The following is a 26,933-nucleotide window of genomic DNA, read 5'->3' as shown; positions in this document are numbered from 1 at the left end:
CGGTGCAGTTTACATCAGCTTAGAAAACAAAATAAGCAGCACTGACCCTAGTCATGCCTGTATTGACATAACTGTGTCCATACTTCAGCTTCGCGTGGTGTAATTTAGTAATAAATAGCATCCTTAATTAAACTGCTGAATGAGCCTTAGTGAAAACTGCATGAAAACAGACAGTACCTTCTATTCTGAACTGTTGCTTTGATTGCACCTCACCTGAAGTCATATATAAGTCTCATCAATATCATAATCTTCTCCACAGAAACCAATTATGTTGTCACAAACTGAGACAATAACCTCAAGCGAAGAATAAACAGCAGGAGCAGAGGAGTGCCAAAGAACCAGATTTTATTCTCATGCAAATATCCTTAAGTAGTAAAACCAAGATGGGGGGAGGAAGACTACAACCCCTGCGCTGTACTCGCTCCTGAGCATCTCCTGTACCAACAGATTTCAGCTGCTGTTCAGATTTCAGTGCTAAATAGGAACTGTGTTTTCATAATAGACACTAGAGTTTAGGATTCTGTGATTCTCAATGAGGTGAAATAAAGTTTTTAGTGTGGCACACACACCTTTGATTTAACCTTCCCTTGAAACTTTTTATGCATCTTAGTAGAATAGTATATTTAGCTGGTATTAGAAAAAATATTTACCTTGGAAAAACAACCTCAAACTGGTTTATATGGAAGTCCTTGAAAAAAGATCTTGTGATTTGAGCTGCTGCTGCTTTCTGCAGGTCAGCACATATGTTTCTGAAAAGGAAACCCACTGAGATGTTTATGAGTCACGATTATTGACCTGTATCAGAATAAGAGAGTTATCCAATAGCTTTCTAAGGTTCATTGTTTTGGTGTAAGTGTCCATTCACATGAAATATGATCTTAACTGTTGGGCCTGGACAAATTTCATGACACTTTTCTCAAGAGTTCTAGCCAATATTTCAGTCATATTCTCAACACTAGCAGTGACATTCTGACAACCTAAATATCCATCTAGTATGATGATCTTACTACTTCCTACTATCTATTCTATCTGAACTATGACATAAGAGTAGTCATCAGATGCACTGACTATCCATCAAAATCTCTTTAATAAACAGTCTGACTGATCAACCTTAGATCAAATGAAGTAACTCAAGACAAAATAATATACTGATTGCTCCCTTCATGTAATGCCTACTGCACATACTTTCCCTAACCAGTATCCAACACAGGAGAAGCAAAGGCAGCAAGGGTTGTATGACTATCTCTTGAAGGACAACAACTGTGGACTATTACAGTGCAGTAGAGGAGCAGCACCCAAACCAGCAAGAGCCCAGACAGAAGGTGCTGATAGCAACTCACTCTCTCTAAGTCTTAAAAACAAAACAATCCCCCCAAAACCCCAACATCCTGTCATCTTAGAAATATAATAAATAAGACTGCAGAGCAGTGAAACATCAAGCTCATCTGCCACACAAGACAGGCTCTTCTCTACATGAAAAGCCAATGGCAAGATTGGGACTATCCACTGGGAAATGAGGAAATCCCACCATGCTTCCTTCTTCCACAGATCCTTATGCCACAGAGTGTTTCTACAGCACAGTTTGTGTCTTCAAGAGCCATGTTCTGTCAGTAAATGCAAAAACTAGGCTCCTAAGAAGATAAGAAGTGACTGCCACGCTGTGGAGGAACATGCAGATAGATGTGGCTGCTAGCTGGAAGAGTGCATTAACCAGAATATGTAACCTGCTTTCTTGTAAGTGGCTCAAGTGCACTCTGACACGCAGCACAGAATGCTGTAAAACGGTCAGTTGTGTCCAACATGTGGGCAGCAGCTTTAAAATCTAGAGACCAAACCCAAACATTTAGAGGCAAACAAATGATAAGCAAAGGAAAAGCTGAAGTACAGTTTGTCTCATGAGAGCTCAGGTGCTCTCCTGTCACCTACAAACCTGACTTGCATTTGTAGGGAAACTTCCAGGACATAAACAACCAAACCACACTAGACTAAGTCTCAGCTGCTTCGCTTTTATCAGAATTTATCCATATCTTTCGTTGTATTTGCTAATTGTGAAAAACGAGAGCACTTCTGTACCTCTTCTATCTGGTCTACCAGTGCCTGCAGGAAAGTCGTAAAGTTGAAACAAGACCTCATTTATATTCTCAGCAGAGTTTAATTTCAATGTGCTATGGAACTAAAAGGAAGCCATCTTCTCAGGGACAGAACATACAATTCAATTTTGTTCTGAAAAGTGCACACAGGATTAATGTCCATAATTGCACAGCACGTACTGTGGAATGACAAACGCCTTCCCCATTGCTCTGCCAATGTGCTTCGGTCCAGAAACAAAACTATTAAATCTCAGATACGTAACTCAAAGCTTGAATGGTTTTAATGCCGGGGTGGGGGAGAGCACAAGGATGGTGAAATATTTAAACCAGGTTCAAACCTTCACCTTTTCTTTGGTTTTGTTGGCCAACTCAGCAACGAATGTACGTGAGCTCCTGGTCATAAAATCTGAGACCTGACAACTCATTTCACATACACAGTCTAAGAAAGAGGTCTTAAGACTAAAGTAGTTTTCATCAGCACTTTTACTGTCATGAAATAAAAGAGAAAGCTGCTATCTTGAAAAACGGCAGACGTAGTTGGGAAAAATTCATGTTACTGAATATTCACGCATATGGTAGAGAAATGACAATGGGGAAGAATACATAAATCTCATATGATACTTGGAGCACAACAGTTTGAAAAGAGAGATGTCTGTTCATTTTTCCAATCCGTTCAAATTTCTACTCAGAGCCAAAATGGCTCTAATTTACCTGTTTGATATATTAATCACATAAAGCTATTGGTCAGATTTCAAAGCAAGTGGCTGAGAGTTGATAAGAAGGGAAAATATTAAGTCAAAGATGGAAGATTAAGAAGGTGCTCATTCAAGTCCTTGCTATTTATAATTACTCCCTGAAGGGACACAATATTTCAAGTACAGCCTCTTGAGGTGAGAAATAATCTGTCAAGTCACCAGGCAAAGCTTTTAGAAAAATACTGAGGCAATATGCAGTGAAGTTCTTTGCGCATGTTACGTATGATACACGTACACCAAACTCTGAAAACTCCTCTGGCCTGCACGGAGTTACCACAGAAATGAATTTGTCTTGAGGACTAACGTTCATATGAGACTGAAGCAGTGCTCACAAAAATAAACAAGTCAGGCAAGGAGCTGCCTTCCTCAGCAGCGCTGCCCCAGGAAAGCAGACACTTGACAGAAACTCCCAGTAGCTTCAACAGCTTTTACTCCTTTGCACAGTACCCAAAGAAGTATTTGGTTCTGGTGCATCAGGTTTTTTCCTGCTCCCAAGTGTATTTAGCAGGGAAAGGGCTTAGTTTCATATGCGTACAGCTACTGTGGGAAGTCCCCTAAATAAAAAAAATCCCCCAAACCTCAACTATGTGGTTTTGTTTCTTAATAGATTTGTAGAGATCCCAGAACTGGGATATCTTTCTGAATAAATTTCAGCTCTCTCCTACCACATGGTATCTACTATCTTACAGTGTAAAAGAGCAGAAATTATTCAAAATTATTTAAATCACTGATTCCAATCACAATTTACATTAATAAAGAGAAAAACAAATTTAAATTTATTTTAATCCTCATTTTCTTTTGTACTTAAGTTATTTTCTGGAAGATAAATTAATTATTAGCATCTGATAACTACCAAGAAATGTCTGATTTGCAGGAGATTATGAACTTTATAATCAGGATTTTTATCAACAAAAAGGATTCACGATACACACATATTTGTATATGCAAATCTTCTTGCAGACTATTGGTATTTAAAATTGTTGTTGACACCAAGCAGAGTTCAGGCAGTGCTGTGTGAGATCACTTCAAACCCCTTTAAAGCTGGTGCCTAGCGAGGACAAAATGTGACAGTTTAAATCCCCTTTTTGCTCCTGCACCACTTGGAATGACTGATGTAAAACTTATTTGAATCTCAACCAGAAAAATAGATCATACAACAATTTACACAGAATTGTTTTGCTGTCTTTCTACCTTCTTTTTCCCCCTTCCCAGATTTTTTCCAACACTAGGACGACTCAGTTTTTACTTTAAATGCTTGTTTTTAATTGTCAGTATTTGCTTTCTAATATGTTCGTATTCCCACAGGAAGTACCCTGAACAGATCTCCAGGGACTGGTCTGTCTTGGGGAATTTGGCAGAGTTTTCCCACTGCTCCTACGAGGAATGTTGCTTTCCTGGTGGTAGCCCCCGGGCAGGCTCCTGAAACTGATGCTGTTCTGATGTTGTGCCATTTATACGTGCACAGATCTGTTTCAGACACCACTCTGGTTAAAACACTAATTGCTGTAACTAGTACCTCACTGCTCTTGCTTCTATGGGTGGAGCTGGCCTAGTGATAGCTATGGTAGGAATTCTTGGTAAGCAAGCAAGTAAAAACTGGAAGTATTTATTCAAAGGTGTTCAGGAATGTTCTTTGTCCACCAGCACCTCTCCCGCTGAATTTAAAGAAAACCTGATGTAAAACAATGCTCAACACGTCTGAAAAATCACATTGGTTTTAAGTTGAAGTTTATCAAAACACTTGAATTTATGCTTTAACCCCTAATTTATGAATACAATCCAATTCATTGTCCACTGATTCTTAGTCCATTTACTTACTATTTCTTAAGTTCGATCCAACACATAGTGTTGCATATACGTTCATAAAATTGGAGCCATACATAAAGGAGCTCTGTTACTAAAAATTGGTAGATTTGCTTCTCTTCCCAGCATTTTTAATGTGAAATACCATGAAAAGTGGAAAAGGTTCCTTGCTGGAAAATGGCAGCAGACACATGAATGTGCCCAAGGATCTCTTTGGGCTCCAGATCTAGAGATGGTGACTAGTACCATTGCCTTTTATTATTTAAAATACAAGTTAGTTCTAAGAATCTAACACCCTTTTCACCACATTTGTCTACTGTTTTTCTCCTGTGCTGTTTAGTCCAGACTATGAACAATGATCAGAAATTTTATTTCCAGCCTAAATCTATTTATGGTATGTTTATACTCACTTGTTCTCATGCCAACACTGTCCATTAGCTTAAATAACTCTTCTCCTCCCCTGGTGCTTGTACTCCCTGAAGTACTTACACAACAATCATCTCCCCCTTCAACTTTGTTGTGCCATGCTTAACAAGACATGTTCTTCTAGCCTCCGCTCTTAAAACTCACATCTTGAACACTGTCTGTGGTTACGGAGTCCCATATCCACTCTCATCTCAAAACCACCTATAGTGGAACTAGAATAGAGTGAGAAAAATGATCAAACATACGGTATGGTACCAGAAAACACTAAATTTACTAGTGTTTTTCAGCTTGGGATTGGGGTGGGGAAGACTGAAAATCACTGACAGCACAGAGAAGGTGAACAGAGACTCATTCAAGTTTCTCAAAATGCATGATACAGAGAGCATGAAATGTATTTATGATATTAAAGGACAGATCTGAAACAACATAAGGAAGTACAGAGCTTTATTAAACTGTGGGGGACACTGCCACAGGATGCTATGGAGATCAAAATGATCAACAGGTTCCACAAATTATTAGGTAAATTCATAGAAGAAAAAAAATTCTACCAGGGGACACTAAACACGAAAGATGAAGATACAATCTTCTATCTTAACTGGGAAGATAAGCAAAGGAAAGATTGTTGTAGGTCCCCTTTGTTCTTACAACCCTTTTAACAGCTGTGACTGGCCACCATCAGAAACAGGACACCACGCTGTAAGGACTGTCTGCTCTGGTGGAGTAGGACTAGCTCAACCTTTCCTCAATCATACTAACCAGACTTTTGCTCTGCCTCTTGCAGAATAGTTCTTACGAGTTAATCCTTTTTCAGATACATGGATGTATCTGTAGAATTTTGCAAAAAGATTTCTAGTAAAAATAACAGGGTAAAAAATAAACTGCTGTAAGACAGAACTTGCTAATGACTGGAATCAGATGCTGCCCATAGTAACAGGAAAGTAGAGTCAAAACCTCAAAAGGTCCCTTTCAATCCTGTGCTCACCTACCACCACCCCCAACCCAAAAAACAACAGCAAAAAAAGCAATCTGAGAGATGTCTTCCTCTTTTCTTTTTTTTTTTTTATGATCACTTTTTCTTCCTGGTTCTCATGCACTGATACACAGCTACGAACATTATTTGCATTGCCAATTGCAGGGAAGGTTGTTTTTTAAAAAAAACATAATCCAATTAAAATTTCGGTTTGTGGCCTTTACTAATTAATAGTACTCCTTTAATTAAGAATATTACTATTTCCTTATTATACTTCTCCAGTATCTTCTCTTAAAATCAACAGGTAAACATTACATGTAAAACGTGTATGAATGGGCATTAGAAAAACAGCCACATACTGCAGCACTGTTAACCAGCTGCTGAACATTACAGCTTCAACTCCTGCTCACAGCCAGACCTATATATATTTGGACACTTGCTATCATTACAAATGCAGTGGCTTTAGGTTTGTGCCAGGTAAGAGAGATGAGAATCTGGCTCACAGTCTGCATTTCTAATTCTTCACAGAACAAGAGAGTCCAAACATATTTTAGTTCTTTATAGCTGCTCTTCATAGACAACTAAAGATCTTTATCACAATAAAAACAGAAGGCACTGCCATAGAGTGTAATTACATGCTACTATAGTTGACTGTTGTCTTCTAGAAATAGGAAATGGTTTGAAAAATGCATGGTTTCTACTTGGGCCATACTCCGAGTTCCTTAAATAAAATGCTGCCCCTAATCCCTATGTAGATAAAACGGGAACTCTGGTATCGTAGGGCTGAGCAAATCTTGAGAGTGGGCTTCAAGATTTGGCTTGACGGTAGTCAGCTTTCCGCACCAGCGATGAGCAATCTGTCACCACAATGGAAAGTCAGGTTAAGTCAGGTTTAGGCCCTGCTCTCTCTTCACATCACCCAGAAGTTCCTGTCCCAGGGATGGGGAAGGAGCTAATTTCTTAGGATTATTTCTCACTCCGCTTTAGTCCCTTATACACTATGGAGTTCTTCCTTTCAGACAGCAGACTACCATTACAAATTACAAACAGATAACACTCAGCACTGCACCAAGCAAGGACAACTTACTGTTGCACAAACCCCCAACAAAGGAACGGGGACGGGGTTTACATATCCACAGCTGCATCCCTGCTCGGCAGCCGGCTGGGAAAAATGTGCTGCTTAGTCTGAAGGTACATAAACTGTCAGTCAGCTATCAGGACAAGGAGGTTTCAAATATCCACTTGGTCCCACATTCCTGATTCCTTGAAGAGGCCTAAATTAGGATTGTTGTACATATCCTAGGATCCCTAGCAAAGTCAAACATTTTGGTAAATGAATCATTATCAGACAGAGGCTTCTTTTGAAAATGGGCTGTTTTCTCTTACTCTGTAGCTAAAAGAAAAAGGCAGGTGAAAAAGGCAGGTTCTTGCTGCTTCTGAAAGATGATTTGCAAAAAAAAAAAAAGTGCCTGCTGGAGTGTAATTATTGTGCTAAGTAATTATCAATAAATTAGAAAAAGTACAAAAGATTCAGAAAAGCTCCATAAAGACGAGTAAATATGATCTGAAAGAGGTGCCTACGAATCACACACCATTTCTATATTACCATAAAATAATAATGGTTCATACATTTTACTATGAAACTTTCTGCTGAAGGTGTCACAGATCTTTATAAACATTAATTTCACCTCACAACCTCCCAGGATGGGAAGCACCATCTCCACACGAAAAAGCTCAGGGAGCAGAAATGTGCCATTCACCTCATGCAACACAAGGAGGCTGCAGCAGAGCTGGAAACAGAACACAGACCGTTGCCTCCCATTTTGTACACTAACCACAAGATCATCAAATGTCACCCATTTATTTCATCTCACAAAAACATATCTGATCATTACTTCTGTTTCTTTTCTCAGTGAGTAATTTTTTTTGAGAGCGAGCTGCAGTAAAACTGACAGCCCCAAATGCCTTTAGAAAAGGTAGACAGGAGCGATGCAGCACAACATATGGATGGGCCTTCCATGTACTTAGTTAAACGTTTTGCCCATTACACCTTATCCACTGTGAACTGTGATTTAAGGCGAGTGAACATGTTTCCTCCCTAAACCCCAGAATTTCAGAGCCTTCAAGCAACTGTTTTGCACTACAGAACCGAGCATGCTGTTGGCACGTCACACAAAAGAACCTAACAACACACAAAAGAAACTGCAAGTCAATTTTCAAGGGAAGTATTATTTGCTGCTTCAAAAATAATTTGGATTATTAAAGGCATGTTCTTTCAAAAGCAAGTCAACATAACTAAGCCCATCCTTCCACAGCTTGAGTTATTCACATTAAGTCATTCCCTGTCCCTACTCCAGGGATCTTTTACTTTAGTAAGAGTTCTCTCCCTCTGCTCTATGCTTTTCCCACTCCATCCCTTTACAGTACTTGCCTCTCTTCTCATCCTGCTCTCGATGCTTCTAGTTTCTTCCCCTCCTTTCTTTACAGTCATTTCCATTTTCTTTGAAATGTTTTGGCATTTAATGCTGGCTTTATTCTTCCTTCTCCATCTGCTGCTCTTGTCTTTCTAAATGTCTTCTGGAGCCTTCTCTTGGGAGAAAGTAAGAGCCACGTTTTCCATTTCTTGCCTCCTCTTTCTGGATTTCAGTTCCTTTCTTTTTCTTTATGGACTTGGAATCAGACAATACTCATCTCCCTGGAAGCTTAAATACCAGCTACAATGTCTTCTCACCAGCCCCACAATAGCTGGTACCATGCTGTATTGTATCTGCCACTCCCTTTGAACGCAAGTGTCTCAGGAAAGGCACTGTTGAGTATTTGGCATTTCTCCTATATACTACAAGAGCAATACTACAGAAAGCGAAATTACTGGTAGGTTTTACTCCCCTGCCTGTGCTTGACATTCGTGGAGTCTTCTGGCCACGGAGACTTGCTCCACTAGCTACAATCTAATTTTAAAGGAAGTTTCCCCCTCCCTAAAGGTTTTCTTCTCTGTAAGATCTTCTGTTTCATTATCAGGACTTACAGGGAACAAAGGAGAAATAACCAAGCTTAACTACTAACACCGCCTTTATACAAATCTCCCCTATATTCTCTTTCTAAAATATTTTAATTTGGGACTTAAAGGCTCAAGTGTAAAATGTGTCTTCCTAGCCTGTTCACTTGGCCTCTGTTCCCAGACAAGGGAAAGAGCTGTAACATGTAAGATGATGTGGACATTTGCCAATTAGCAGCAACAAACTCCTTTTGGGAAACATTCAGCCCTATCTGCATGTGTACCTTTTAACTAAAACATAACACAAACTGATCACAGATTAAGCAAAGTAAATATAAAGAGAATGGTGAAAGGATTTCTTCTGTTATAAATTTTTGTTTATTTCCAAACTTCAATCTAAAGCCTGACTTTCTGTGAAAGCTTTCCTCATATTTGTTATTATCTGATGTGTTTAATTGTTATTGTACCTTAGCACTGGGAATGATGCCTTCTAAAAGTTATTGCTTTCAGAAAGGCTAAAGGAAAATATACATCAGAAAGTTAAAAAAACCCCTTGCAGCCAGCAAGATGGATTTTACAAAGAGGGATAAGATTTAAGTCACAAAAAATACAAATCTTTTACTGTTACAGTTATGTTGCCAATGCACAGAAATAAAATACAAGAAATGAACCATTTATCAAGGATTCCAAAATAAAGCGAACAAGAACATTAGCAAATGCCAAAGTTTATAAAAGCCTTGAAACACTAAGATCCTCATTCTATCACAAGCTCAAAAGATACGGCACAAGAGTCAGTTCTTTCTTAGCTTTGTTTTAGACATTTCACACACCAGCTTTCCTCTGGTCACAGAGATTTTGCTTTACTCAATGCCTAGAGTTTACCTGACTGATGAATGAACAGCAGCTATCAAAGCAGGAGAATCCGACACCTATTCCTCTCAAGGTTCCCCACTGTTGTTTTTAAGCAAATAAATGTTTTAAACACAAAGCATATTCCCATAGATTTATTACAAGCTAAAAAAAAAAAAACGTATTTAACAAGACAGAACTTATCTGAAATGTGCTCAGCTAAAACCCAAAAAGAAACCTAGAAAGAACATGATATACTCGTTCTGACCCACTCTCCTCCGGCAGTTTGATGCTTAAGGTCTCCTACTTCACATTTGAAAACAGCAAATTCTTGTGGCTACAAGCGATCATACGCAAAGCCATGACAAGTACGCCAGCACAAAACGTGAGAACCGGAAAAATAATTCACTCAGTTAATTTTTTGAAAGTTATTTACAATGATAACAACAACAACAGATTTTTCAGATAGAAGCTTGATTTAAGCTGACTGACCCTTTCAGCATTTCTGAAGAAATTATGTATTATAAAACTAATTCAGTGAAAAATGAAAGTAAAAATAGAAGCGATGAGGCATTTTCTAAATAAGCAAAGCTGCTTTTACAGCATGCTGAATAACTGGAGTGTGGTAAACATATCAGTGTTATTTATAACATCCAGCCTTTTGACATTATTCTTTAGTTAATTATTTCAAACTCTTTATAAGCATTAATAAAGCAAGCCTTACGGTTCTCCTGCAAAGTGAATTACTCTTGTATATAGGAGGAAAAATGAAGATACAGTGACAGAAAACAACCCTCCAAAGTCACAGTGGCACACCTGTACAGAGAATTCAGGAGGTCTCATAGTATAAGAGAAAAAACATCTTCTCATCTAGATGATAGTGCTTACAAAGTGACCAGTTTGTAGGACTTACACATCATTTAATTTTACACAAAATGTTCCATCAACATTTTTAGATTTAACCATGACTAGTAAATGACCAAGACATATCAAAATTTTATACTGGTAAGCAAGGCCCAGACAAATTATTTTAAAATGGAAACTCTAACGATTTCTCCCTGCTGAGGCATTTTTATGTTCTGCTTCAACACATAATCATAAAACCATTAAAAATAACATTTCATGTTAAAAATGCTAGCAGCTGCCAAAGTATCATGTACAGCACTTCGTCAGATTGTAGATAAACAAACACCAAGACCTAGCACAACAATGATTAATAAGTAATTGTGTATCATTACCTTTGTGGTCTTCTTGGGCCAGCTGACCACAGGGACACCCGAAATGGCAAGATTTTGGTCATCATCAGCGTGTTCCTTCAGTATGTTCTGTTGCAAATGAAAAGGCCTTTATTAACCAGAGAAATACTTTTCCAACTGAAGAGTGCAGAGATTACAGAAGACAATACTCCACTCTGATAAAAGACAGTGACAAGATCTCTGTGAGTTACTTTTGCTTCCAAACTTCCAATTCACACCAAAACTCTCGCACCCGTCATTAAGATCCAAGATGTGAAGTTTCTTGCAAAACAGCAAAATCAGCCATAAATCACCTCAAATATTACAGACCTATTTAAAAGTGGTGCGTCCAAAAGACTGGTGTTTTTCCACTGATATCAGTCTAATACCAATACCACCTCTCCCTTTAAACTCCAGCTCACTAAATCCTGGAACAACCCAAGCAGTCACCACAACCAAGACCCTCACTCCTAATCAAGTCTACAAAAGACCTGAGAAGCATCGAGGCTTTGCTGCCATTATTTCTGCAGTCACAGGGCACCAAGTGTGTAGTTTAGAGCAATCCTCAGATGCCTGAACATTCAGGTAAGTCAAGATATAAAAGTGTGCACTGTAATCTTTCATCTTTTTGCATGGGACAATTCAAGGGCATGGCCATTTCCACTGGCCTTCCTTCCACACTGATGGGCAGGCCAGGGCTGTTGTAATCTAGTTCATGTTACGTGATTGGGTAAGGCATTCAGGCTTCTGAGTATTCACTAGGAAAGGATCTGACTCTGGACAGTACAGTTATTAAGGAAAAAAGATTAGTCTCCCCTCCCTTCCACCCCCACCAAATCCTTTTGCTTTGATGCACTGTCCTAGAAATTTCATGAGTGGGTTGCACTGGCTTACACAGCTTCTACTGCTGTGAATCACTCCCATGACCATAGAACTTAACACAGAGGTGAGGAAGAACTCTTTCTAAGTGTACTTAATTGTGCAGTTGGGAATAGTCCACGCTCGCTTCCCAGGACTCTCTATGTACTTACTAACCTAGCTACAAAGCTCTTCATGTGGAGTTCAGGTAGCTAAAAAAGACAACAAATGAAAACAAAAAACAAGTCGGAAGGAGGATTGTGCTGTGCTGCTGAAAACTGAAGCCCAAATAAGCACTAATAGGTTAAAGGGAAAAAAAATGCTCCAATAAAACAAACAAGAACTGCAGGTTGGAAATTACCTTGTAATAGAATTTAGGAGATAACCCCAGACAATGAAGTTCAACGGTGTTTCTCCCAAGTACACTGACTTCTTGAAAAAAGCTTAATTAGACAACAATAGGCACCAGGCTCTGTCAGTCCCCAGTGTAGAGCTTTAATAATTAGAAATTTCCCACACTATACAAAAAGAGCTTAAAAGACGGTAATTGTTTTAATAGGAAGTGCACTTGGAATTCGTCTGTAATCATCCAACTAAAGCTCGGCGTACAATGGCATGTTCCAGGCCCCATGAGCCTAAGCAGGCAGGCTAACATCTAAACTAGGGTTTGGATGAGTGTCCCTGGGGCTGGCTTTCTCTCCCTGGAGCCCAGGCAACCTGCCGGATTCAGCCCAATTCCCCAGACTGTGCTTAAATGAGAGATGCTTTACTAACAGACACTATAGCACCAGCACAGTGCTGCCTCTTCAGGTACAATCATACCAGTACGGCCGTTCTTGATACTGGTTAGTCCGAAAGCAGCACCAATGACCAAAATAAGCAATACCAGTACAAGCCCAGTTTCGTCAGCCTGGCACTGTGGCTGCGCTCAGGAGCTGGCATAGGCACAGCCTGGCTGGTGAGGAGTAAAATGCAGCTTGTCCCAACCTGACTGTGCTGGAGAGAGCATAGCAAACCTCCAGCCATACTCTTTGAGTGAAACAGCTAACGACTTTTATGTATGGACTAGTGACTGGCAAATTAAATCTTGGCTGAGCTGAGAATAAGTGAGCATCTCTTTGCTCATGTCCTTTTTATTCTGAGAGAGTGATCACTGCATTAACTGAACTGTGACCACATTCTGAAAGTTAGTTTTCAATCCTAAAAATGGAAAGGTCTTTTGTATTCTCATAGCAAAGCCAAAATTCTCCAGAACAAGGCGGCAGCTTGAGAGCCATATAAACAAAGGACAAATTAATCCCTCTTTACTCTGCTACTCTTAGATTTGAAAGCTTGTAAGACAGGAAACCTTAACATTTCCACTAACGACTGTCAGAGACTCTGAGTTCAATAGAAAGCAGAGTATATTCCAAGAACTTGGCAAGATAATGAAGTTTTTTTTGTTATCATATGTATCACGTGAAAATATTATCCAAGAAGAAATGTAAAACTGTGGCAGTTTATCATCTCAGCCAGCTGAAAACAATGGATGTCTGAGCAGCAGAACCATAACCAAGCCATAGTTGCACTGACTGTAGTGTCAAGTGTCAGCACACAACAGGCTAGAGGCAGCAGACTTTTGTTCACCTGCTTAAAAAAAACAGAAAAAAGATAAAGAAAAGCCATGGGGCTCCAGTTAGGCAAACAACATGATGCTCATCCAGCACAAGGCTGCCTGATTCATTACACTTGAAGGCTGTGGTGACAACAGCAGGTATGAAGGAAAGAAACTGATTAAGTATGTAAGAATTCAGCTTAGCCATTAATTTCAAAAGCACAGCACAGAATGACTCCCCTGAAATGCATTCAGTAGAGGGAGTTTTTTTCCTGTCATCAGAATGAGAAGGGGGTAAGATTTCTTGGCAAGGAAAAGTAAGAACATATTTCAGTAGATATCATCTGTCTTGCACAAGAATCTTCTCCTGCTGCCAAGGAGTTGCGGATATTTGACAAACTCTGCTCTTCAAACTGAGTTTCTTCTGCCCTAATGGACTTCCACAGTCCCTTCTGAAGGGCAGCATTTTTGCTTTGAAGTGGGGGAAGGTCTGTGGCATTAATAGGACACAGATCTCAGAATTCTCTCCCCCAACAGCAGCAAATGAATTACCATCCTGCTGGTAACACAACAGAAACAGTGTGTGCTGAAATCAGAGGCTGCACACAGACAAGTATCACTGGCAGAGTGTTTAATGTGGGATACAGACTGTCACAGTCAAAGGTCTGCTCAGCTTTACCTGGCCTGTGATGTGGGGCACAAACTACACCAAGGAGTAAGATGGTTACCTCTCTATTCTATTCTTCATGCCTAAGTCCACCCCAATTGCATCTTTAGCAGACTGACATACTATTTGGTAGCTCAATATGAAGTGGAGAAGCCACATGATGAAACTCTTCCAATCCCCAAGGCCACCAGAGAAAATTACTAAGTAAAATTGCTAAGTAAAATTACTTCTCAGTAATTTTTTTTTCCTCCTTCTCTTCCTCATCGGTGTAGGTACTTTTCTAACAGTTCAGCTGCTATTTAATTTTTAAATTGGGAGCGGGAGTTGTTGTACTGTTTCATACTTCATTTCAGGGCACATATACATGGAAAACAAGGTATGACTGCAGGCTGCAGGCTCCAACAGTAACACCAACAGCAAGGATGTGAGGGCAACAGCTCCAGTGTCTTCTGGCTGCTCACCCTCCCAACAACTACACTGCCAAGCCTTCCATCCTTCTGCAACCTGGGTCAGCTGAGCACTCTCAGGGAGGGTATGTTTATCTGTACAACAATTTCCCCTCGCATTTGCTGCACATACAGCTCACCCAGAGCCCATCCACAGACATTTGGATACAGAGAGTATTGCATCTCCTCGGCCGATTGTTCAGATGCCATCTGCTACGGAGTGAACACTGCTGTCAGTAATCGCTGCTTGGAGGCCTCTGAGAAGCTCCTTTGGTGGCGAACACCGGCCTCATGCGATACAGTGCCTGTGCAGCAGAGCTGCAGCCAACAAGAATTTAATTCCTTGTTTGAGCTGAGGGAAGAACTGACCTGCTCCCCAAGTGAGGCCCATGTTACACTCTGCAAATAAGTCTCCCTTGTGCTGCTGCACGCCATCGATCACGGTGATAAATGGGTTCTCAATCTGCAGAGGCATTAGCTTGGCACTTCTGGATTGCTGTGTCCCCACTAGATAGTCGCAGTTAGTTAGGAGCTCAGATGACGTGTAAGGAATTTACACAGGCTTAGTTTAGTTTTCAGTCTCCCTTCTCACAAGGAAAATAAATTACTTTACTTCAAAGAGTCTCACCTACTTGACATTAAATAGCTGTATATAGCTGTAGTTGTATTTACCACCAAGAGCAGTAATCCAGTCGCCCATCCTTTACTGTATTCTTGCTCAGATGGGAAAGCATGGATTCTCTGCGAGTTACCCTGATTCATTCTGTGAAATTTCTCATCACTGAATAAAATGGTTTCCTTTCCCCAGTTTAACTACCCATATCCTGTTTTCTGAAAACATTAATTTTCTTACTGAAGCACAAAGACAGACTTGAATGTCATACAGAAAAGTTCCTGAGTGTATTTCATTAAGAAATAAAACTGCTACAATAAACATGGATTTATTTTCTTCAGGAAGAAACTTAAGACTTTCCAAGCACAGCTAGAGCTTTCAGACTTTCTGTCAGAGCATGTTCTTGCTATGCATTTGTTAAAAATAGCTCTCAAATGGGTGCACTAAAAGGGTACTTTTTATAGGATGTATTATTAATACATCACATGCCCAAAAGTCAGGTTGCCCATGAAATAAAGCTTGTGAATATAACTGAATACAGTCACACTATGTATGATCTGTACAGCAGCTTCTGCAGGATTTCTGCCTCCATTCAGTCACACAGATGACTGGTGCTCTGACTTCATTAGGGTGAGGTAAAGGTGCCAGGCTTCTGCTCACTCTACTGCTAATGCTATCAGCAAAATCCCCACGTTATTTTCTGTACAAGTTGGAAAACTAGTAGTAAAGTAAGAGGGAATATGATTTAGTGGGCAAGGAGATAAATACCATTCTGGAAAAAATGGACCGTATTTCTTCCTCTGCCATTACGTCTCTATGTGACACAGGGCAAATCTTTTAAATCAAGTTTCCACAGTCAGTCATGAATTGTATGTGCCTACTCTTCCTCATGCCTGGCTGAAGATCAGAGCTGCTCTGCAGAAACGTTAAGCAATTACAGTTTCAATACCATTACCTTTTGCATGTATCATTCTTAAATAACGCTAACTTTTCTGAAAATCACATCCGTGGCACATAAAACCGGTATCCAAAATCATGGTCACTTTTATCTTAATCTCCTTGTGCCCTAGTTCCCTACCTGTGAACCAGAGATAACAACAGCTCATCAATTACCACTTGTGAAGCACATGACTACGGTGGTGGTGAGCATCACTGGGAACCCCAAGGGAACAGTCATATCACCATCTTCAGCTGAGGGTCTGAGCAGTGTGACATACCTAACACACACCGAAGAGCAAGGACAGAACAAAATACTGAATAGTGGCATTCTGCACACCAAGTAACACAGGAACTCTGCAAGGACCAGCATGCTAGATGTACACTCAAGGGGCTGAAATCAGTCACTTGGCAACTCTTCCATCAGCATGCTCTATACTTTGAAGGTTGAAGCCTTAAACATACAGTGATACACTCGGGTTTGATTTTTTTTTTTTTTAAAGCCAATAAACCAAACTTCACGCTTTGGTATTGCACGGGTTACAATGAAATAGGCTGCTGTGGCTCTACTGCACTGTTCTCTACCATGTTAACAAACATGTCAGCAGAAAGAATAATGGGTTGTTGCATCCAGGGTCCCAACACTAGATGGGAATAGGAAGGCCTGCGTGAGGACTCCTGGGTTCCACTCCTGACTGGAGAGGAAGTGTACTAAACCAACCACTGATATGAGTACAACCACCCCTAACTGCCCCAATTCCTTCAGAGCACCCAGCAAACAGATTATGCAACTGCAGGGAGAGTTATAGAGGAAGCAGACTATACAGGCTTTAATTAATTTACTATCCCATATTGACTCCCATTCTCTGAAAATTGAGAGCTGCCTTATATGTGGGACAATAGTATAAAAAAGATGGGTAAGAAAGTTCTTCAACAGTTCTTGACATACTGTTCAAGAAAATGTTGGAGTTAACATCTTTTTGAAAGGTCTTGCTCTGACTAATCAGTCACAGGCTCACCAAACATACAGAGGTGATTCCAGAGAATACAATTCTGCAGCATGCATGATGTTTAGATGTGGTCATGGGCTCTTTAACCAGCAGGGAACCATAAATATCCAGATGTTGGGCTACATCCTGATGGTTACAGTGTGTGCTGGCAAGGAGAGAAAGTTTAGAAGCAGGCAGTTATCAAGAAGATGGAACATGAAGACTGCAACTCTGTAAGATGAACAAAATAAACTGGCAGATGTCCACTTAATACCAGTTAAAGCACAATATCACCAAAAAGGGCACAACTTGGGCCTTTCTCTTAAATGTCCGTTTTCAGTTCTCCATCTCTGTAGCTAGTGAATCCACTGCTCTGGAGAGGAATAAGAAAACATATACTCCTACACAGTGCTTTAAACCAGATTCACATATGGTATCTTGCCGTGTTCTAGTAAGATGTCTCACAGTGCACTGGAGTATGTCATCAAAAGAGCATGCATGATCATATTCTGAACATCTGCACCATTTATTATGTGTTGTACCCCTTTCTGGGATTTTAAGAAGGGGCAGTTTATTTTTAAATGAAACTTGGTCTGTGCATCAAGTCTGGAAAAGTAACACTACCGTTCTTTCTCCTTCACCACAAATTCAACTCCTGGTCTTAAAGCTTCATTTTGATTTCTGATTAGAAGATGACTGATCACAGAACAAGCCAGTGAATACACAGCCATGACTTTGGGCATGTGCGTCCACTTTCATACACAAAGTGGCTGATTTTGCAAGAAGAGACTTTATGAGCTCTTGTGGTTTACCAAAATGAGTGCCGTGTATCACACTTCCAGGCTCCAAGATTGTGGAATATGGTTCCACCGCACACTGCATATGTTCAGTCTTCTTTAACTGGCTTTGAAGCCTCTTCTAAACAGCTGTTTACACTAATTGCACTAAAAAAGTACAGGCTCTCCTTTTACCGTATAAACACGTATTTTTCCCCTCAGATTGTGGCTTACACAGCTCTTGTGTATAGAACATACGTAACTGAAGAACCATACTGTACGCAGAAACAGCACAAAACTAGCAGTCCAAACACAAGACCACAAATCAATACTCATAGTCCTAAATCAGGCCAAATTGCCATGGTACTGGACCTATGGAGGACAGGCTGACACTTTTAGCCTTATTGGACAAGTCCAGGCAAAATTACAAGAGTATGCTGCTCTCAGCTTTGCTTTTTAAAAAAAATTAATATGCCTATTTTATACAATGTGAAAACAAGACACAGAAAGCTAACCAAGTAGAACAAAAGGATGTCACAGATAGGAGGCAGGGCTGGGACTAGAAGCAGCAAGGCCATGTAGTCTTCAGGAGGAATTTATCCCTAAGTAAGATGAGGTACTACTTCCAGTATGCTAAAAACCTGAAGAGGAGTTCTGTCGCTAGTCAGCATTCGCTCCTCACACCATCTCCAAAAACAGTATATTGTACCAGTGGAGAATAATTATCAACCTATAGAGGGCAATGGAGGAAAAGAAAATGAAAAAGGTGAAAGGAAAAAAAAGCAACTGAAAACATTAGACAATATATCTTCTGAATTACAATCAAGTACTTACGTCTTGTATGTGTCAGTTAATCAGATATAGTCCAGAAAGACACTAGACCAAAAAGGGCAGATTAAGACTATAAATATAAACAGACTTTTTTGAGGTATAATATTTACACCTGGGACATAACAAGCACTGAACTATGAGAGGATTTAAACTTTTGGTGAGAGCTGTGACAGTCAGAAAGGACTGTATCAATTAAATGAGACTGCAAACAGCCATCTCCCCAGAGCAGAGATGGCTTTTGAGAGAGGCTTAATTTCCCTCTCTGTGGCATATCAGGCTGGTATGAGCTGGTCACTACACACAAGCTGCCATCCCTCTGCTGCAGAACTTGCTTTCTGATCTCCTGCTGTCTTCTATGCCCACAGAATACAGTTTGTGTGGATCAGCAAGCTATCACACCCACCTTCATGTCCTCTAGGAGAGCCTGTGGATCTTCGATGCCTTCTGGAACACACTTCTTGTTCTCTGGGAGAGATTCAAGCTTTTCCACCAGGGCTTTTAAACCCTTCAGTTCAAATTCTGTGAGGTGAGTCCATTTGGTCGAAACTTCTGTAGCTGGAGACCCCGTTGGTGTTTTGGGATAGTCCGTGGGGGTCGTTGATTTTACGCTGTCATCTGACTCATTAGACAAAGTTCTTTTTAGGTATCTCATTACTGTGGCTTTTTGTTTTCTTCCTGCGCTCTCCTTCCCTTCTGAGTGTGTGCTGTTGGGTGAGGAGGAGCCATCTACCAAGGATTTGGAGTTCTTATCCAAGCTGTCATCCTTCTCCTCACGGATATGGGCATCACACGATTCTTCATCCATGTCTAACCACGAATCTGATGAGTAGCTGTCTGTGCTGCGTTTTCTTTTTGCATCTGAAAGTTAGAAAAAGGATGCTGAAATTTTACGCGATGTAATTCATAGCTTAAACACTTCTCTACCACTGGGGTAGGCACTACCTATTTAAAAGGGCACTGGATAATGGCTAAGAAGTATGTAACAGGAACGGGCTCTGTTCAGCTGATTTTTAATTTGGGGGGGTTGTTTGTTTGTTTTAATGCTGGTTTTCATTAACATCTACTCAGTTCAAATGACTGGGAAACATTTAGAGAAAAATTATGCTTTCTTCAAAGCTTCAGTCCTCTATGCCTTCAATTAAGAGTAGGCAGAGCTCTTAGGTCACACACAATTAGTTTTCCCACAAATCCAAGAGAGACCAGATCCGGCAGCCTTACAGCTTTACAAGGAGAATTAGCACACAAAGAGGAGGGGAAAAACGATGGGAGAAAGCACGTTAAAAAGCTGTACATCATAATTCTTCCACAACTCTGCACGGCACAAAATCAACTTCTCAATTCTTTTCCTCTTTGTGAGCAACTGTTGGTAAAACAAGAACCCCCACTTGCTACTGCATAAATACTCATTGCTCTTCTGAGACAGAGGATTACAATGATGCTTATTTTACAGACAAGCAGCCTAAACATGCTGAGAAATGCAAGGACTGTCAATAGAGTTACATGATACTGTTTTTCTTAATGCCATCCCTGATACATTCTAGGTACTTCTCAGGAAGATTTAAAGGCAAATTTCTCAGTCTAAAGAGCTATTAATCTTAGTTTTATACTAGGCTTCTCCCTAAAAATCCCAACTGTTACCCAACTCTGTGCAATCAAGCAGTGAAAGCAATGTAGGAAACTAGTGGCCAAGGTTCCCTAAAGCACACATTTCTTCTTATTTATTAGACACAATTTCCTTTACTAAGTGAATGCAGGCTAGCAACAGCAGGAATTTCTGTGGAAAATACAGTTAACGGCTGGCAACACCCAGTTAAGTCAATGTGAATTTTAATACTGGCTGAAACGGGTATGAGATCAAGCTGCAAACAAAAACACTGCAAAGGAAACAGAAGTCATACAGAAGAAGTGAGTGAACAATTAATGAAAAGTTCCTTTCACAGCCTTCATGCTTTGCAGTGCAGTAGCTTTGGATTAGGACAATGTGAATTATGCTTAAGGAAGGATTAAATGGACATTAAAGAAAAAGCTCAGCATCCGGTTGTTTAACAGTGAGGTTCAAAACAAACACTGAAGCCCAGTTCCAAGCTGGCAAATTCATCCTCATCACAGAGAAGCTCCTTGTCTCTTGCACAGTCTATACCATCTTCTTGCAAAATATACATGTTACTTGTCAGCTGGGTAACAAAGATGCAACAGGCAGTGGCAGAGTATCAGTCAGAGGGCAGCTAGCCCAGCTGCTTAGCTTCGCAGTTTCAAATAAAAACTCTGTAAGGCCAGGTGCACCTCTTGTGTTAGTACCCGAGAGGTACGAGTTGGCCACTTTATACTTCTCAGGGTAAGTATGCTGCTGCTACAGTGTCTGCAAAAAAATCAAGCATCTCTCTCCAGTCTACTCCTTCAGCCATGTTTGCATTTTTCCTCAGAACCAAAATGGCCATAAAATTACTCCTGAAAAGCACATTTAAGCTGAAATGCCTGTGAAAAGATGGCAGTCACAAAAAATACCAGCTACCAGCAAGGCTTGTCACAGCCAAATCCAGCTCTATCCACAGTGCAGGCTAACTTCCTTCCTGCATCCTTCCAAAAAAGCTTCACCATGAAGAAGCACAGCACAGTTTATTTTGTGTGCTGAGGTGGCAGCATGCAACACTCCAAAGCAGCTCCTCCTCTCTGGTCTGTGCTAATACACCCCCATGCTTCTCTTAGAAAAATAAACAGGATTAGAAAATATCTTAACCAGAACACTTAAAAACTACTAGGTTATCCAAATTTCATTTAACACTGTTTTTTCCTTTGTCCACAGTAGCTAGCACGCTTACCCACCTCAAAGGGCTATAAAATCAGCTTATGTCATTCTCCCATTTTACAGCTGAGGAAACAGATGCTTGGGAGAAAGCATGATTTTCTCATTGTCACACATCAAATCTAGGGCAAAACCAGGAATCAGAATCCAGGCTGTTGGATCCAGGGCTGGAGCCCCTTCTCTAAGCCACACTGCCTTGGTGAGCTATTTCACAATTGACTAAAGCACAAAAGCCCAGCCTAGATGGGGGAGAAGGGGCCAGTGATAAAACAAGAAGGTGAAAGCAGATACACATCCCTATGCTACCAGTTCAGCATCATCAATGGAAACTGGTATAAATCTGCACAAAGAAAATTATGTTTCTGTCTTTCTATGCTGTGGTTCTGCTGAACAGGAACTGATGGTTGTAAATGGGACAAATCGCAAGCGTAGATAAGGCCTAAAGAAAGAGAGGGAGATCACGTTATGGAGGTGTGAATAATTTACTCCAAGTAGTGCGCTGGTGCGAAGAGAAAACAGCCTTCAAGAGGGATCTCCACTTTTTGTCTCTTGCTCTAATCTATGGAAACAAAAGGCAAGCGAGGAGTGGAACACCACAGCATACTGGGGGCCTATTCCCATCAGAAGCAAGCACACGGCGGGGGGGGGGGGGGGCAGCAATTCTGTTCTGCCAGCTGCCACTGCTTCCCTGCCACCGGCTGTCTGCACAAGACAGGCCCTGCTGTGCCAGCGACACCTGGGTATGGAGAGACAAAACCCAATCTAAATCTAACCTGAAAATGAACCAGCACCAAACAAGTGCCCTGTGGCCTGTTCTCTGCAAACCTGGCAGTTAGGGGATGCCTCGCCTAACAGTACCTTTGGGGACAGGCCTTGCTGTTAACCTGAAGTGTATCAGTGTATTCTAGAGCACTAAGGGATTACAGTACTCTTGCACCATCAGATTAGAGTGGACTGCTTTCGAAAGACAACAGTCTGCTACTGCTACTAATTTAAAAAAAAAAAAAAGCCAAGGGAATCAATAATGGAAGGATAACTTCAAGGTGAGGAAGGTTCAGTTTTGTCTTTTCAGGTGCTTTGTTGTAATGCAACACACCATGATTTTTATTTATTCATTTTAATGAAAACCATATCTGACTGGGAGTCACTACGCTGTGAGCTGAGGCCATACATAAGCATAACCTGCATTTACTTTGCCGTGAAGAGCATTTTAACCACTGTATTACCAGGGTTCCACTGACTTGGAGGTTTTCTGTATATAAAGTCTCTCCAAGGAAAAGAGCTCCTACTAAGTGCAACTCTGGTTTCTTCTTCTGAGTCAATACAGCAGCCAATACCAGGGTAGGACTCCAGTTTCAGAGTGGTTATCCAGTCTGGGCTCATGACTTCATGCAAAAAGACCTTCACCCCTCTCCATCTCAAAGCAAATAAAACCAGCTTATATAAACCAGCCAGTGATATAACTTAGTGAAGAGGAGGAGCAGCACAGGCTTGACCACAGGACAGAGAGCTGGAAATACCTTTTTTTCTATAGCAGTTCTCTTCCCTGTGGTTCTGGGCAAATCACTTCACTTTCCCCACAGTTATCCACTTGTACAAGAAGGATAATTATACACAGCTTCTTTCCATGCTGAAAAGCAACTCGCTGTATTACAGAATTTAAAAGAAAGGGCGGGGGGGGGAGGTATAATTATGAAATCTTTCTAAACTCTTTAGAACAGTCCAGCGTGTAATATCTACCTTGCCATTCCCACCTCCAAACCCTGACACTGTGACTTGGGAGCAGCAGTTCCTATTGGTCTGCTAAAGACAGCAATGACATTGTCATTAGCAGAAAAAAAACCCCCAAGCATACTGGAAATGTACTACTGCATGGAGCACCCCACACAGAAATCACTCATTATAGTCCAGTACCTGTCTATCGTAAGCAAATCTCTTCTATCCCCTGAGAAGAGGGAGGAAAAAACCAGACATGGCTGCTCCTTCACCATGCCAGAGGGCACACTTTCTTCATCCATCAGGCTTAATATACAGTTAGAGCCATCCTGTTAAAATTTTAGCAATAGGAATCTTAAAACCTGCAGCCTACAGAGAAAGCACATTTTTGATAACCCAGTATCTTCTCCCAATTACTCTTTGTCAGCGCACTCTCAAGATCCATATCTCACTGAAGGTCAATTGTGGTTGAAAACATTCAGTACAGACTCATTCATGGCGAGAGTAAAAATAATGAAGACATATCCATCCCGAAACAGTGCATGTTCAAATCTAGTAGGAAACCCAAATAGGATCCCTTTCTGGTTTCAGCTGGCAGGACAAATGTCACAGTTGAGAGGGACAAGGAAAAGAAAAAAAGAGCGAGAAAGAGAGATTGTGTGCTTTTACAGCAGCCTGTGATTGCTGTCATGTCATCATTCCCCTGAGTGTTTGCCCTTCTGTGGAAGGGATCTGACAAAGAACGGTCTCACACACTGACTGGGGGGCAACTGCCTGAAAACTCATTCTGGGCCTGAAGAATGGGGAAGGAAGCCACGCTCATCATCTTCCAACTCATTAAGAAGCACAAACATTTTTCTTTAGGGAGTGGGAAGACTCAAGGTTTTAGCCTTGTCTACACAGAGGTGTTGGTTTTTTTCCCTGTCTGAAGTTTTGTGTGTCGAGACATTTAGAAAACAGAAATACAAAGAACAATCTAAGTTGCTATACTAGCATACAACTACCGGGACAGAGATACTGCAACACAGTCACAGCAATACATTTTCATGAGTAGGCAATGTCTTGAAAGAGTCACTCTGAATTTAGCAACCTTCACATCAAAGCAAATAAATACTATGTAATTGAAAACACAGTATGAAAAGTCTAAATATACCTTTAAAACACAGTTGCTGATGAACTCAGTTTTCTGTGTTCTCCAAAGTGTTCTCTATCACTACAGTATCTCCTTTTTTTTCATTCAGGAGAACAGAATCTCTACCAGTTCTATGAAAACTACCACCGTGTGAATCCCAGAGACCGTGGGCAGCACCCTGTGCTCTCTCTGGTGGATGTGCTCCTCAACTAATCATCACCTGTTGCTTCTTAGCTTCTGAGACTAGTAAGACCACTGTATCAGAAGGTTATAAGAAAAGAAAGCAGCACAACTTAAGCATAAAGAGTAGCAAGTTCTAGCACCCAAAAGGAAAGGTAGGAAGTAGACATTTAGAATAAATTATGTCAAGGAAATTATTTTTAAAAATAGGAGAAACATTAAGATTATTCAAGAGAAATTTCTGAAAATTAATACAAGGATGTGAAGAATTTTTTCTTAAACCAAGGACTGAAGACAATTAAATCTATTGAGGGGTCTGCAGAGAAGTACTTTGTTTCATTGCTCTTTAAGGAGAGCAATGGGAAATTCTTCATCAAGGGATACTCTCTCATGGGAAATCAAGAAATTGCTTGCAGATAGAGGAGTCTCTAAGGAAGCGACAATTTAAGGACCTTAGCAGTTCTGAAGAAAAGCTTAAAAACAAAGCAGCAGGGTTTTGGAACACTGACCTCATTTAGATATCCTATCCCACAGCAGGTGAATGATATTAAGATACAGACACCACAGAACAAACAAGTGTAATTCAAGGATTACAGTTTGTAGAGATTTGTTTGAGTCAAGAGGCTGGACACTGAGACCAGTTAAAAGAAGACAAGCAAGTATTTGAAATAGTATTACTCATGCAGAACAAAGCAGCGCAGCTTTGTAAAGGTAAATAATGTACTTTCACTCCTTTGAATTTGACAAATGCCAAAGTGAAAGATCCAGCATATATAGTAGATCTGGGCTTTTGAACCACAACCCCCAGTTAAATAATTATTTTAAGGTTAAGATTCTGCTAAGAAATAAAAAAGCACGATTCTGACAAAAAAAAGTATACATCTGTCTCTCCAGGAGAGACAGGCCCTGGATGTCAATGTCAGAGACTTTATCAGCATGCTAATACTCTGAAGTCAAGAGATAGCAGGCAGGTGGATGAACTACACGCTGTCAGTAGATACCACCTCAGTAAGCTGGAAGTACTGATCCATTCAAGACAGTAACAACAGCTCAAGCTCTGCCCAGCTGGACACTCCCAGCACCAACCTCGATTCGGCACCCACAGCCACGCAGTGAGGCTGCAAGTCTGATCAGCTCATCAATCCTCCTGATAACAAATAGATTCATTTTTCAGTAGGGTTAATTTTCAGTCAGATCACTGCTCACGGGGCAGCTGCACAACCTCTAGAGTTCACGAAACAGAATAATCTTGTGAGAGCAGCACGTTTCTCACAGTAGCTTGAAATGACCATAAGACCATGCTCAAACAGCAGCAAAACAGTTTCATATTCACTTTCCACTAGGTCAACAACTGAAGCCACCACAGGAGACAAGACCCCAAACCAGGTCACCACCAAATCTTTTTCCAAATAGCAAGGCTCCTTTCCCTGATGCCTTTGCAGCTGGCACTTTTTGGTCATGCAGAACACTCCTTTTCCCTCTAGACACTGGACACCTATGGTTCCCAGTGAGTATCTCTCTGGGATACTCGGTGATTTGAGTACCTCTCAGCTAGTAACTGGACTGAGGCACTTTTTGTGGGGATCACCAAACCATTATCAGTAATTACTGAGTTGCACTGGAATTCACACTGGTAATTTAGCTGGAAAAGGTCCCATCTCAATATCCTGAACCATCCACTCTCCACATCTAATTTGTTCTGAAATTACACCTCAGCGATCTGGCACCCCCACCCTGCCTGCAGGACGAGCCTCTTTCCATGCCAGTGGTTTAGACAACAGGAGGTTGTTCTTTATTTTCCAACGAATGCAGTTATCAGAGTTTTGTCACTGCTTTATGAAGAGCTGATCCAAGGGGCTAATTCATCCTTTCCTCTAGGATGGTCTTATATAGTGAGAAAATTTCCTCCACAGAGTTTCTAACTAACCCTTCTGAGCAGGGTCTCAGAGCTAAGAAGAGAGACAAAATGTGAAGCACCCAAATTCCCAGTGACCCCAAGAAATTTCTCTGGCCTATCTACGCAGACTATTAGCTCCCTCAAGTTGTTCTTGGTCAGTAAAACTCACTGGAGAGTGATGTCTGCCCATAACTTCTTCAATCCCTTCTACTAAGAATTATGCTAGTAGATGATCACTTCCCTCCTCTGTCCAGAACCCGGGGCAGTTCCACCCATGCAGGTTCACTCCAAGTGGCATCTCAGGGAGCAGGAGGCACAGAAACACTTTAGCCCTCCTCCACACTTAACACGTATCAGTTAAGATTTAGCTGG

At 40.8% G+C, this 26,933-nt stretch overlaps 1 protein-coding gene across 11 annotated transcripts in view; it reads right to left on the bottom strand.

Annotated features, from left to right (window-relative positions):
• KDM2B (lysine demethylase 2B) overlaps window positions 1-26,933 on the bottom strand; it is a 126,198-nt gene that overhangs the window by 30,488 nt on the left and 68,777 nt on the right. For all 11 annotated transcript variants that reach the window (XM_074844635.1, XM_074844641.1, XM_074844632.1 and 8 more), the window contains 2 exons: window positions 19,237-19,691; window positions 11,127-11,213 (listed from right to left, as the gene is read on the bottom strand). In XM_074844635.1, coding sequence (XP_074700736.1) covers window positions 11,127-11,213; window positions 19,237-19,691 — 542 coding nt within the window. The remainder of the gene's footprint in view (window positions 1-11,126; window positions 11,214-19,236; window positions 19,692-26,933) is intronic.

Source organism: Strix aluco, chromosome 18, assembly GCF_031877795.1.
Source record: "Strix aluco isolate bStrAlu1 chromosome 18, bStrAlu1.hap1, whole genome shotgun sequence".
In the NCBI taxonomy this organism is placed as follows: domain Eukaryota; kingdom Metazoa; phylum Chordata; class Aves; order Strigiformes; family Strigidae; genus Strix; species Strix aluco.
Note: the sequence above shows the minus strand (reverse complement) of the source record. Positions and strands in the feature narration are given on the sequence as shown.